Raw genomic sequence first — 13811 nt, 5'->3', positions numbered from 1 at the left:
GGAAATGCACCCCAGCTTCCTTCCAGGCTCCTCTTTTCCTTTCTCTGATCTCCAGCCCCATAGCTGCATTTTACCCTCAGTAAGGCAAGGGGCAGTGCAGAAGACTCTTGTCAGTGTGATGTGGCTCCATTTCTTCTGCTGTTTCCAGTTTCTTGCACTGTTGATTCAGTGTAGGTTCTTTGACAGTCAGTGATCCCTTTAGGGTCATAACCTCCTCCTGAGGACTCACCTCTTGCTTCCTGCCTGGCAATTCTTGCACAGTGTCCTGTCTGTGGCATTGTTGTCCCCTTGTCACTGCATTTACTGCCCTCCTTTAAATATATTTTTGCAAGGGCACCAGAAACTCATTTCATTGTTTTGTGGCAGTTACGGAAAATACAGTCCCTGAGCATACATATGAGTTTATGGATGTTGAGATGTAAGCCAGCCTCTCTGTGACTGCACATGTAGGTGCTCCCCATGTGGTTTTCACCTTTAGCCAGTTGCCTCCTGCTTCATCTCTCCTAGGAAATGCCTCGAGTGCCTGGCCCAGCCCACGGAGGATCAGGAGAAAGTGCTCAAACCTGCTCTTGTCTGCAGTTTATTCCCTAATGTGCCTCCAACCATCTACTTCAGTACTCAGGATGAGAGAGGTGAGCTGGGGTGTGTTGCCGTGCCGTGTTCCAGCATACTGGATCTCCCCTGGCCGTTGTGTCTTCTGTTCCATGCTTGTTCTGCAAAGAGGATTACATACCCTCCCTGCAGGCCTGGTGGCTGTGCAGCAGAACATAGGAAGTGCTGTGGATATAGCTGTATCTAATCAAGGTATCGTGTTTGATTTCCTTCTGTCCTTAACTTTTTGTCTTCTTAGTGGAAAAGCTGCCTTGGGAGCAGAGGAAGCTGCTGCGATGGAAAATGTGCACGGTCACGCCGAATATCGTGAAGCAAACCATTAGCAGATCTCACTTCAGAGTCAGCAAAAGTAAGTTGTGGGAGGCTGGCATCATCTGATACGTCGCGTCCTCCCTCGCCTCTAGCTCGTGGGCGTGAGAAGGCAGACTGCCTGCAAAGAGCAGAACGGGAGCGATATAGGCTCGGCACTGCAGGATGCTGTGTTCCTGCTTCTGCCTGTCCAGCCTACAGTATCTGAGCTTTGGGCGCCCAGGCAGAGCCCAGTCTCCTTCTTGGCTTGTCACTGGTATGAACCCCAAGGACGTATTCCTTGTCCATCTGGGGCAGTACGTGGGGCAGCAGAGCTGCAGTTCGGCTTGCTTGAGCTGTGCCTCTAGGTGGTGCTGGCAGTCTGAGAAGGCTAACACTCTTCTGGTGCCGGCACCAGCACCACTGCCCCTTGTCCCCATGTGCTGAGGAAAAAGCTGTTCTTCACTCTGACTGTAACTGGGGAATTCACTGAGTTGGGATCATGGCACTGAAGAGTTGTGTAGGGGAGGGCTGGGGAGGCACTGAGTGTTCACAGCTATGATCCGTACTCTGGAGTGTGATCTCCTAATGGTATTTACAGGGCTCCTGTGTGTATCAGGAGACCTCTGCTCCGTTCATTTTGAGGCTATAATGAGACATGTAGGGCAGACCAAAGCACAGAATATCTCGCAATCCTACACATCCCTCTGCAGGGCAGAGCTGATTAGCTAACTGCTTCACTCTCCTGCTGGAAAACAGGAAGGTAAGGGTGTTTGGGGATTAAATCTGTTTCTCTCACCCTCTCTCTGTCCAGATCCTTGCACCGGTCCTTCCTGTGGGGATATGACCCCCCTGGTTAACTGGATCCCGCTCACAGCCCTTGGCTTGGCAGCTTTGCAGTGCCACTGTGACTGCTTTGTGCTCTTGCTGTGCACTATCCCTGGCACCCTTCTACTAGCTCCAGGAAATGGGATGCTTTTGGGTTGAGAGGGTGTTGTGGATGGCAGGGTGCTCAGTCATGGACTTCTGTTTTTCCTGTAGAAAGCAATGACTGGCTGGGTTGTTGGGGCCATCACATGAAATCCCCTGGCTTCAGAGCCATCAGGGAGCACCAGAAGGTAGGAGATGTTTTGTGCTGACTTCATTTATGTGCGTGGAGAGTGTGCCGGGAGCAGTTTGGGTGCCTTCCCTTCAGGGCCAGGTGTCTGCTATGCAGACTGTCCTTGCAGTGTCCCTTTAGCTGTGTGGCAGCTGGTATTTCTGTTCCGGGAGATGAGCCCAAGAGGCAGGCACACGTGGGAACTGGGTGAACATCTCTGCTTTGAGCATGAATCTTGTACAGACCAAGGCTGTAGCTAAGCTGTCTTCACTTGTGGCTTTGTCTAACCACAGTTATAGTTGTTTGAAGTAATCCTTCCACTGGCAGAGCTGAGCCAGTGCTGGGTTCAGAGGGATGTATCCCGTGGCCAGGGAGCGGCGTGGAGAGGCAGGAGCATCTCACAGGATCTGGGTTCCTTTCCAGCTAAACCACTTCCCTGGTTCATTTCAAATTGGGAGGAAGGACCGTCTGTGGCGCAACCTGTTGAAGATGCAGACTCGCTGTGGGAAGAAGGAATTTAATTTCTTCCCCCAGTCCTTCATCCTGCCCCAGGACATCAAATTACTCAGGAAAGCGTGGGAGGAAGGAGCTAGCAACCAGAAATGGATTGTGAAACCAGTAAGGGAAAAGCAGCACTTGGCACCCTATCCCAGTGTAGCTGCAAGGAGAAGATCTGATCTGTTCTTGTTTGTTTTGCAGCCAGCATCAGCAAGGGGCATTGGCATCCAGGTTATCCACAAATGGAGCCAGCTACCCAAAAGGAGGCCACTGCTGGTACAGAGGTGAGTGAAAGAAAGCAAAGCTGACAGGCAGACTGGGACCTCCTAGCTTGTTGTCCCTCAGACCAGATCTGGGCAGTTGCCACCACCCAGCAAAGCAGAAGCATCTGGTTTGCATCTGGACTCCTCTTCAGGCTGAGCATAACAGTGCTGGTGGACGTGTGGCTCTGTCGGCTGTAGCTGGGTTTACAGGGGTGCTGCTATTTCTCTGTAAAGTTTTAAGTTCTTGGGTATAAACTGTGTAGGAGAGCTTTCCTTGCTCTCGTTTTGACTGCATTGCACTTAGATTGGAAATGCTATGCAAAAGGGCTTCACCTGGTCTCCAAGTTGATGTCTGCTTTTTTTTTCAGAAGGCCAAGCCTTCTGAGGTGAAGACAGTAGATGCTCTTGTGCACAGAAGTGGTAACTCTGCCGGTGCTTGCTTCTGTTGCAGATATCTGCACAAACCCTACCTCATTGACGGGAGGAAGTTCGACCTGAGGATTTATGTGTATGTCACTTGTTACGATCCCCTCAGGGTCTACCTGTTCAAGGATGGATTGGTTCGCTTCGCTAGCTGCAAGTAGGTTGTACAACAGTAGTACTGGAGATCTTCCTCGATGCTGAGGCCACTTGTGGCTGTGGCGCCCACCTGGGCTTGGGCAGGAGGCAGTCACACTGTGTGTGGTGGATGCTCAGAGCTCTAGCTTGTTCATCCACCTTTGCCAAGGCAAGATCAGCTCAGGAGTAAATCACTGCTTCAAATGTGCAGTCTGTGCTTCAAGTTGATGCACCAGGAATTGAGATATTTCATCCAGTTTTGACTAAATTGCCTCGTGCTGTTGCAGTAACATCACTGCTTTTGCCCAGTGTTGCTCTGTTTTTTTTTATGACTGTGAGGGGGGGATTGCATCCCTCAGTCCCAGGGCAGCCTGTTCTGTGCCTCATCCTTTGTCCTCCCAGTTCTGGGTCTATGGGGACAGAAATTGTGGAGGCAGCCTTGTTCCAGGTCCCCTGGGAAAGGGCGACAGCAGAGTTGGTGTGCAGCCAAACTGAAAGGTGGTGTCTGAGATGAGAACAGAGCTGCTTGCACCATGGGCCTGGAGGCAACCAGTTCAAGCTCAGACTGCTTGTGCTGCTATTGTTTCCTCTAGGTACTCCTCCTCGATGAAGAGCCTCAGCAACAAGTTTGTGCACTTGACCAATTACAGCGTGAACAAGAAGAACGCAGAGTACCAGTCCAACTTGGATGAGACAGCTTGCCAGGGACACAAATGGTAGGTGCTTTGGGGGGGGATCTTTTAGTGCACAGAGGCAGCTCTTTCTTTTCTCTGTTTAGTCAGCCTTTTTTCAGTAGTACTACCCAAAACTGGAAGGTGCTTTCTGTATTGTCTGCTCCTGCCAGGGGAAATGGGGGGCAGCAGAGTGATTGTAATTATCAGGACATGGTGTTGAGGAGCAGTGGTGCTGTTTCTGGTCGCTTCAGAAGAGGGCTGCACAAGTTTCTGTTCCCTGCTGTCCCATAGGTGGACTGATCCAAGTAGTCAGGCACTTGTCTCTGATTCCACAGTGATGTTTAAACTCTTTTAAAAATAGTGCAGGATAGAGTTCTCAATTTGTGGGCCTGGGCTGGTCTTTTTCACTTCAAGGGAACTGTGGAGAGTGATTTGGTGTAATAAAATTGCATTCTTAGGCCTAGACCTGCTGCGCAGTAGTCTGTTCCTCTGTGTACATTGAGAAGGGTCTGCTGTCCCCCAGCATTTGAAATCCTGTGGGACTGGGTTCGTGTGTTTTTTGGTACCACCATGCAAGTCAAAACTGGCTGCTCTCACATTAAAGATGAGTGGCTGTAATCAACTCCGTCTTGTATGCAGGAAGCCTGACCTTTGGATTCCTGGCCATTAGCCACATGGTCTCATTTAAGCAACATCTGAGCATCCTTGGCTCAGTGTCAGGGTAACTTGCAGTGCTTGGTGTGGTGTGGGAAACTCCTATAAAAGCACAAACAATCTTCCCCCACCATCTTTCTTGCCACGTTTATGAAAAAAAAATAAAAAATGCTCCACCCCCAAAGCTTCAGTGAAATGGCTGTAGCTAAATGGCTTATGGGGGTCTTGATGGATTCCTGGTGAGCTGCTTTGCAGTACATATGGGGAAGGCCTGCAAGAAGGGGAGGTTTGCTAAGGACATGAAGGGGGAGGGAAGAGAAGATCTGGAGCTGACGTACCACGCTTATGTGCTAATTTGGGACTTACTACTCCAGTACTGGAACAAGTCTGTGACAGATTTATGGTTCCGGTAGCTTGGTCCTGCAAGAACAGGGGCCAGGCTGGGGAGAATTGCAACCAGGAGTTGAGTGGTTTGAGAATGGCAGAAGGATGCTGTGGTCAGGAAAAGTGGAGATATGTCCCTTAGCTTCCTGCTGAGAGCCTTGTCAAGGCTCCCTACTACTGTTTTCACTTCTATAGCAGGGCTGGGCAGCAAGGGGCTACAAAACCATCTCTTTTGCTTTCTGTCTTCCAGGGCACTCAAAGCTCTCTGGAATTACCTGACCCAGAAGGGAGTTAACAGCGAGGCCATCTGGGAGAAGATTAAGGACATCGTTATCAAAACCGTCATTGCGTGAGTCCTGGTGCCTCTTGCTCTGCTCCTGGCTGAAGGGTGCATCCCTGGCCCCTCTGGCTTTTCAACCCCCTCTCAGCCTGGTCCATTGGCTCTTAATCTAAGTGCTGCCACCACTATTGGCTTCAGTCTATCTCTCTAAATCCTTTGTTTCATCATGTTAGTTGCATTCTTACTGCTGTAGCTGCAAGGCATGAATAGAGCTGGTACTTCCTGGATCCACCTGCTGCGCAGTGGGAAGGACCAGGAGGGTGCAGCATACATTGCACTCTGCCCATCTTGCACCCACTGTACCACTTGTGCAGGATGCTTCAGAATAAAGATCCCTTGGTGCTGGGTGAATCTTCTGTTCAAAAGTGGGTCCTGTCTGACAGAGGCCTGGCTTTGGGGGGTTGCTCCAGATCTGATGCCGGATTCATATACAATGCAGCAGCAGCTTGCAGACTGGCTTTGGTCTTTCAGCCCATCCATTCCCACAGCATGTGGCTGTGTGCACTTTCTGAGCTGGCAGTGTGCTGCCAACAGTCAGATCTCTGCTGCCTGTCTGTTGGAAACGAGCATTTTCTCTTGGCTTGCAGATCTGAGCCGTATGTGAACAGCCTGGTGAAGATGTATGTGCGGCGGCCGTACTGTTGCCATGAGCTCTTTGGGTTTGATATCATGCTGGATGAAAACCTCAAGCCCTGGATCTTAGAGGTCAACATTTCCCCGAGGTAAAGCAGCTTTTCCTCCTGAGTCTGTCTCTGGGCTAGCGGAGGTGGATGACAGCCTTTCTTTTACCACAAAGTAAATTTGGCCTATGATGCCCCCTGCACTGAAAGGCTGCTTTGAAGCCTCCCTCTCCCGACTGCAGGAATCAAAGTCCTTTGTATCTACAAAAGCAGCATCCATCCATAGCTCAGAAATCTGTGCTGGGCATGCCCCAGCTAGAGCCAGGGAATAGTACATAAAAAAAAAAAAAGTCCAAAGAAGGATGTGTCATGTAAGGAATGGGTGACAGCAGAGATTTCTTTGTGTGGGCAGAAGTGCTTGGCAGCTCTGCTGCCTCGCGCACCATTCATTCCTCTCTTGCTTGTTTCCTGGCTCCACCTGGCCATGTGGTCTCAGCTATTCAGGCAGGGCTGGGAGCTGTGGTGTGCCTGATCACAGTCTGTCCTACCTGCTAGAGTTGGATGGGCATGAGCCGGACACAGCAGGGATCCCCAGGCTGGGCTTTAGGGATGGATTTGCCAATTTCCAGCAACCCTCTAGGTGGAGGGACAGAAGCAAACCATTTTTGGTTGGGAGTCCTGAGGGCCACTCCAAAGGGAGTGATCTCAGGGCCGTGGGGCTCAGAACCTCTGTTCTAGCACTCAGACTGCTGTGATGTTTCCTTCCTCCAGCCTTCACTCCAACTCCCCTCTGGATGTGAGCATCAAGGGCCAGATGATCCGGGACCTGCTTAACCTCGCTGGCTTTGTTCTGCCCAGCACAGACAGCGTAGCCTCAAGGCCTCAGACGAGAACTGATTTCACGTGCAGGTCAGCTCCATTCTCTTTCAGGGCAGAAGGGCAAAGCAGGCTTTTCTCTTGGGGGATTTCATTTGGGGGCTGCTCTCAGTGCAGCAGATACTGTTTTCTGTGCTGTCAAGAGCCTGTGCTTGCTAGTCCTTCAGCTGGATGTCTGAGGGACTTGCAGTATTGCCTGGGTATCTGGTTCCTGCAGTCTCTTCAAGGAAGGATTTATGCCTGATTTACAAGTCCATAGTTGGAAGTGAGAGCAGGCCAGGGTAATTCGTGCTTGCTCTGCAGTTAGTCAAGTCCTCCTTCCCCCTGCCAGAACGAGCATGATGCTGAGCTGCACTGCCTCTCCATCTGCTTTGAGGGCTGGCTGGCTGTGTTGGGGCTAGATCTGCTTACCCCATCCCCCAGAGCTGACATGCTGCCGACTTGAGCAAGAGGAGCACCTGTTATTTTGCAAAGGGTAGAGCAATCTGTTCCTTAGACAGAATTACAGGTGTCAGAGGAGGTAGGCCTATGGTTGTGGGTGTGCAGTCTTGTCTTGCAAAAAACGAATGCTTTTGCTGGTTTCAGACCTGATGCTGCGGGAAAAGGAACCATCTGCAAAAGCCCAAGCTGGGGTGAAACAGAAAGAAAAGGGGTCTGGATGCACACGTGCTCAGAAATTAGCCTTATGCAAAAAAAGCATTCGTTTTTTGCAAGACAAGACTGCAAAAATAACAGGTGCTCCTCTTGCTCAAGTGCCTTCAGCAAAGGGAGAGGTTTGGAGCATGGGCCCATTCCAGCCCAGGGAGCTCTCGCCAGCTCATCTGTGGCACTTCGATCACAGGCTCGTTTGCAGCGACTGAGGTGATGAAGGGCAGGTGCCCTTGGAGGAACCTGCAGAGGATTAACCAGATCCTTAACATGGTTCAGATGATGCATTACCAGAGTTCCTGCATCCAGAGACGAGCTTGCTTAACTGTATCTCCCGCCCTGGAAAGGATGTGAGAGGTTTTTTTTTTTTTTTTGCATATGGGCATAATTCCAGTAGATTTGTATGTTTCCAAGAACCGTGCAGTGCAGCCTCAGGGCTCTGTTTGGATCTGTACGCTACTAATCATTTTTGTGGCAGCAGAACAAGTTAGCTGTGTTGATACAAATGTTAAAAGGTGTTGGGCAAGTATCTCCCAGCCTCTGGCATCCCCAAATGGTTCATTTGGGTGCTTAGAATAGTTGAGATGCTTGCTGGACAGATCATACAAAAGGCCAGGATTTCCCACGTCATGTGGAACTGGAGCTGCATTTGAGTATCGGGAATTCTTGGATAATGCTTGAAGAAGACTTTAATCCCCCAGTGTTCCCCTTCCTTGTACAGCACCAGTACTGAGTACGAGTACACCCAGGCCTGTTGTAGTTAGGGAGCTGCATCTCACGTGGGATATAAACCTGAGATCCCTCCAGGCTTTGAGTGCTCTGAATCAGGTCACAGTGCATTTCTGGCCCTTTTTCATTCTATGTGGGTGGGAGGTGATTGTTAATGTTCTCAGGGAAGGAGCACTGTAGGGCCTGAGCAAGGAGCTGGCAGGATCTTCCTTGTTGCCTTGCTCACATCCTACCTGGATCCCATGTGGCTACATCACTGATCCCAGAGACAGTGAAGTCCTTGGAGGAAACATTCTCCTCTTTCACAGCATCTTCCTGACGCCGTCATGCTGAGAGCAGCCTTGCAACATCAGGACTTCACCTTGATTGCTTAAATATTCTACTGCCTTTTTGTGTTCTCAGTCAGGGCAGTGCTTTGAAGGAGAAGCCCAGGCCAGCCTCTGAGTGTTTCACAGCAGAGAAGTTGAAGAAGGCCTATTACTTGACACAGAAGATACCTGACCAGGTATGACACAGCAGTCCCTGGTACTTGCCAGAGTACTGCCAAGCCACTGTCTCAAACAGTTCCATGTCTGTCCCATCCCCTTTTCCTGATTTTACCTCTGTGTGGAGACACCCAGATAGTGGGGAACAGCTGGGCTTCTGTAGGTTGCAAGGTTGCAGAAATAACTCAGGTTTGCTTAAACGATTGCTGCACTGACTCGTATTTGACACACGGCCATGTGCTGATGGGGGTCAATACCCGCTGGTCTCCAGATAGGGCCTGTTCCTCATCTGTCTCTGTGCAGCTCTCACAGCATTTGCCAGCTGTCTGCGTGCAGGTTGGCTGGGACACTTCCCTTGTGTGCAGCATGACAGCCTCTGTAACAAGCTGGGTGACAGAAGTGGGGATCTTGTCATCTCTCAGGAGCATTGATGTCAGCACTGACTTTAGATTCCTTCATTTTCCAAGCAGCCTGTGTCTCAGAGATCTCAGACTTGGAGAGATCTCTTCTGGAAGGGTTTGGAGAGTGGGGAGGTGGAAAAGGGAACTGAAAACATGTAGATCACTTCTCCCTGACCCTGAGATGGCTCTTGTCTGCAGGACTTTTATTCTTCTGTCTTGGACATCCTGACCCCAGATGATGTTCGTGTCCTGGTGGAAACAGAGGATGAGTATTCCCGGCGTGGGCAGTTCGAGCGGGTGTTTCCCACCCACATCTCCATGCGCTACCTGCGCTTCTTTGAGCAGCCTCGGTACTTCAACATCCTGGTGACCCAGTGGGAGCTCAAGTACTACTTGAATAAACGCAAAGGTAACTGCCATCTGAGAGCTGGCACAGTTACCTGAGTCAGGCAGGCTGCCTGCCTGAGGCCGTGGGAGACTTCTGACCTACGCATTTTGAGAGGGAGCTGCCTGCCTCCACGCTAGCCTTAGGAAATATGTTCTCCTCTCAGAATGCTTCAAATGTCAGGAGAAGCTTATTCTGAGTTGATCGTAGATCTGGTGCTGAGTATACCAGCACAGTCAAGCGTTTCTGGGTGCCTTAGGATATCCTAGTCCACAACTAAAGCAGCCTGGATCCTGCCTTCACCATGCAACTCTGGCCTCTTATTCCATACCTCTGCCTTCTTTTGAGGAAGGAACAGCTCGAGTCACTGGGTTTTGTCCCTTACAGGTGGTTTGTGAAATGAAGGCAAAATTAGGCCTGTTCCCTAAGTCTACTGCTACTTTCTATGAAATAGTGCCAGCATGCATGCAGGAGAAAGGGGCATTTTTTCTGAAACACGAGAAATCTAGCTCTCATCTCCGCTTTTCCAGGACACCTCCGTGTTCCAACAAAAAGTGTCCTTTAATGAGGTTTGCTGGGCCAGACCATTTCCTTCCCACTCAGGGTGATCCTCAGGGCAGTAGGAGGGGCTGTTCAGGAGAGAAAACTGAGGTGTAGTGTGAGATGTTAGAGAACTCAAACGCAGAGACCCAGTGGCTCAGGGCTCTCCTTCGAGCCCCTGCCTTAGCTGGAGAGGTTTATGAAGGAGCTGACCCTCCACTGAGACAACTGTATGTTCTCCTAATGTAGCTTTACATAATGCAGAGTAAAAAAAAATAACCAAAAAATGGGGCTGGGGGGTGGGGAGGAAAAGCTTTTGTCACCCTTCAGTGGTATTTAAGCAAGTATCAAAGGGGTCAGTAACTGTCTTTCACAGAGATAATAACCTCATGGCCCTTTCCAGCTGCGCTGTCAGCATGTGTCATTCTGTGCCTCGCTAATGCCTTTTCTGGATGCTCTTCTGTCAGTTGGAAGAAAGACCCTGTCATCGTCTTCACTGAGGTGCTGCCCAGAACTCTGCTACTCAGACTGAGCCCTGGCTTAGTGCTCCAGCATCCTCCTGGCAGCCTAGCAAGCAGCTCTACCCCATTGCTGCCCTTTACCTATGAGCAAAACCCAGCCTCTGGCCCCTTCCCATTCACATCCATTCCTCACAGCCCTCATCTCTCCCTGGCCAGCAAGTTCAGAGCCCTGTCTGGTGCCCAGAGCTGGGGCAGCACTGCCCAGCTGTCCTGCTTCTCGCAATCCCCAACACATGGGTTTTTTCCAGGGTCCCAGGGCATGCTGAAAGGTCACTGAGGAGCACAGTTTGGGAAGCAAGTATTCCTTCTATAGCCAGAGCTGGTATCATATAGCAAAGCACAGTAACCTCAGCTGGAGAGCATCAAGTTCCTGGCCATTGCTCTGCTTGTTCATGAATCTCAAGGCACCTTAGCCCCATCTGCCAGGAACGGAGCCCAGGTCTCGGCCCATATTGAGCTGTGTGTGCTTGCCTGGCCTGGATGTTTCTGGACAGGGAGGAGATGATGCAGTTGGTAGATGTTATGCAAGGAGGAAGCTACCTGAGCTGCTGTCCTGTGGGAAAGGAGCTGGTGAGCGCAAAGCTGCTCTGCATCTGCACTGTAGGAACTTTCACCATTGCAATCCAAATCAGGTGCTGCTGTTGGCAGGCACCAGCCTCAGGGGACCGCCGGGCTTGTCCAAATCAGCAAATCCTGCGTTGCCCCAGTTTTCCTGCGTAGCTGAGCCTGCTGCTCGGTGTGTCTGGCTCCCTGGGAGGAAGGTAGGCACTGCAGCAGCCCACGTGCTGGCACTCAGCGGTGTTTACTTGTACAAGGGGTGAACGCCCTTGGTTTACCCCATGTTTGCTGGGGCTCAGGCACGTGTTCAAGTTGTTACTCCGTGGTCAGTTCACTCTGCAGCATTTTTGCATGTCCCGAGCTGGGGGAGATGTAGCTGTTTGTGAGCTTCACCATTCATTCTTGCTTCTTGTCTGTTCTGTCACCTCCCAGGTCTGGAGCTACTGAAGAAATGGTGTGTCAAAGGCTACCACACTGGGGCAGGGATGGATTTGGCCCAGATGGTGAGCATAGCTATGGATAAGCTAGGGAAAGGTTGCGGTGAAGAGGGGGGGCAGAGAGCCTGCGAATCTGTGGGTTGTCTGATTCAGGAGCGCTTTCTGCTTGCTCCGCTTTCGGTGCCTCCTGCCCTACCTGTTCATGCTGTTCTTCCCTCTCTGCTAAGGCCTCCAGCAGTCTGGAAAAACCCGCATTTCTCTGTCTCCCACACGAGTATAAAATCTGCACAGTAGATCGAATTGCAAGCACTTTGCATCCGAAAATCGTTGGGAGCACTGGGCACAGCCTGACATATTTAGCATCCAGCCTGCCCTTTATTCCCCTTGGTGAGGGAACAATCTCCGTCTGTCACTCCTGTGCCTTAGAGCAGGCTGATCCAGTGAAGAAACCCACTCTTACGACCTCAGGATGCTCTGTTCCCACTTACAGCAGAGGGATTCATTAAGCAGGGAGTGAAGACTGCTCTGTTTGCTATTCTGGGAACAGTCTGGTGGCAGTGATGATGCGCAGCAGTGTGAGGCAGTTGAAGCTGAAGCACAGTAGGGCAGCCTACAGCAGATCCTAGTCTGTTCTCTAGGCACTGTAGGTTGGGGGGGTTTTGCTGTGGCTTAAATAGCCTTTTGGTTGTCTTTCTCTCCTCCTGCAGTGGTCGTTGCCAAAGTCCTTCCTCCTCCAGAAAAGCAGCGTTCAATCAAATGGCTTCAGCAAACTGGAACTGGACAGGCTGGGGTGAGTTTTCCCTGGCTGGGATGTGCTCAGTGTGGCTTTGGGACTGGTGTCCAGAGAGAACTGACAACAGCTTTGTTTCAGGGAAGAGAAAGAGGTTGTCTTACAGGGCTTGAGGCCAGCATCTCATTTCTGGAGAGCGACTGGTAGGGCTGGCAAAATGTCTACAAGATTGAGCTTGTCTCCTTGGCACTGTATGCCCTGATTAGGTGGTGCAAGGCCCCAGAACAGCTGGAGTGGGTGATGTCTGGGGAGTGGCTCTCGTGGTCCAGGACATGCTGACAAGATAAGTCCCACAGGGACCTGCACCACCTCGGTGGAGAGCAGAGGCTCTGCCCCAGCGTAGGGCCGGGGGAGCAGCAAGGCCTGTGAGGCTGCTGTGCTTTGCCAGGTTCCCTGAACAAAGTTGGGCTGCAGGGTGGTTGCTGCTGGCCTGAGCAGCTTGCTGCAGAGAGATACAAGACTGTGGTCCCTACGAGGGCCAAGTGGAGTGCAGGCATACCCCTGGCCTCTGGAGTTCAGGGAAAGGAGATCTTGTGCCCAGGCCAGAATGTGGTTGGGTTTTCAAGTAGCCAGAAAAACCAACCCCTGACCCTAATATTTCTCCTGCAGCAGCCTCCTCTCACCGAACAATGGAGACCTCGTGAGATGCCTGGAGCCCAGCCCTGCTCAGAGCTTACCTCTCAACAAATGCACTGCTGGAGCTGACCAGAAACCTGGTGGCTGCCTCTCAGACACTGCCCTGGTGCTGTGAGCAGGTGGCTGCCTTCCCTCCCTGCGGACACCTCAACCTACCTCAAAGGATGAGACAGAAGCTGGCTCTGGAGCATGAGGCCTGTGAGCCCTCTGCACTGCACACTTGCCAGTGGGCTGTTTCTAGAGAGGCATGTTTTACTGGAGAGAGTTGTGTGACTCAGTTTTTAAAAGAAATGGCAAAACCTGGTCAAGTTGTTGGGTTTGTGGCTGTTGTTCAAGCCTGATGTGGTGGTGGTTTCCTTGTTGCGCAGGATCTGGCTGAGTTGGGGGTCAGCTCCCTCTCTCCTTCCCTGACCAGTATGGGTTGAACTCCTCCTTGCCTGTGTCGCTTTGCACTAACCCTGAGCCCCAGAGCGCCAGTAATGTTGTCTGCTTCCCTCTCACTGCAGGCCAAGGCTGGGGAGGGCCAGCTACCACTCTGCTCTTCTGGAAGGAGCAGAGTTTTGGCCTTCCAACCCGTGGGTTTTTATCCTATCTGAGTACTTGTGCCCGCATCCTCTGGCTTCTGCCCACCTCTGCCCCGAGCCCTGGCCTGGCTCCCAGCTGCAGTGAGGCTGGGGAGGGAGCAGCCCCTCACTGCTGTTGGCTCTGTGGTACCCTGCAGCGTGCACGTGAGAACTGCAGATGGGTGCTACTCTCCTGCTCTCTATTTTTCCTTTCATTTCTCAAGAATTTCCATTAAACTTTTGCACATGGCT

At 51.3% G+C, this 13811-nt stretch overlaps 1 protein-coding gene across 3 annotated transcripts in view; it reads left to right on the top strand.

Annotated features, from left to right (window-relative positions):
• The window catches only part of TTLL4 (tubulin tyrosine ligase like 4), a 23272-nt gene extending 9461 nt beyond the window's left edge, over positions 1 to 13811 (top strand). For 2 of the 3 annotated variants that reach the window (XM_021400454.1, XM_021400455.1), the window contains exons 5-19: positions 508 to 632; positions 851 to 961; positions 1942 to 2018; positions 2423 to 2617; positions 2699 to 2781; positions 3212 to 3340; positions 3912 to 4034; positions 5281 to 5379; positions 5958 to 6092; positions 6762 to 6899; positions 8646 to 8748; positions 9328 to 9538; positions 11566 to 11636; positions 12278 to 12360; positions 12970 to 13811. In XM_021400454.1, the coding sequence (XP_021256129.1) occupies positions 508 to 632; positions 851 to 961; positions 1942 to 2018; positions 2423 to 2617; positions 2699 to 2781; positions 3212 to 3340; positions 3912 to 4034; positions 5281 to 5379; positions 5958 to 6092; positions 6762 to 6899; positions 8646 to 8748; positions 9328 to 9538; positions 11566 to 11636; positions 12278 to 12360; positions 12970 to 13111 (1825 nt within the window). In that variant the 3' untranslated portion in view covers positions 13112 to 13811. The remainder of the gene's footprint in view (positions 1 to 507; positions 633 to 850; positions 962 to 1941; positions 2019 to 2422; positions 2618 to 2698; positions 2782 to 3211; positions 3341 to 3911; positions 4035 to 5280; positions 5380 to 5957; positions 6093 to 6761; positions 6900 to 8645; positions 8749 to 9327; positions 9539 to 11565; positions 11637 to 12277; positions 12361 to 12969) is intronic. The other variant, XM_021400456.1, reaches the window with a different exon arrangement.

This window comes from Numida meleagris, chromosome 5, assembly GCF_002078875.1.
Source record: "Numida meleagris isolate 19003 breed g44 Domestic line chromosome 5, NumMel1.0, whole genome shotgun sequence".
NCBI lineage: Eukaryota > Metazoa > Chordata > Aves > Galliformes > Numididae > Numida > Numida meleagris.
Note: the sequence above shows the minus strand (reverse complement) of the source record. Positions and strands in the feature narration are given on the sequence as shown.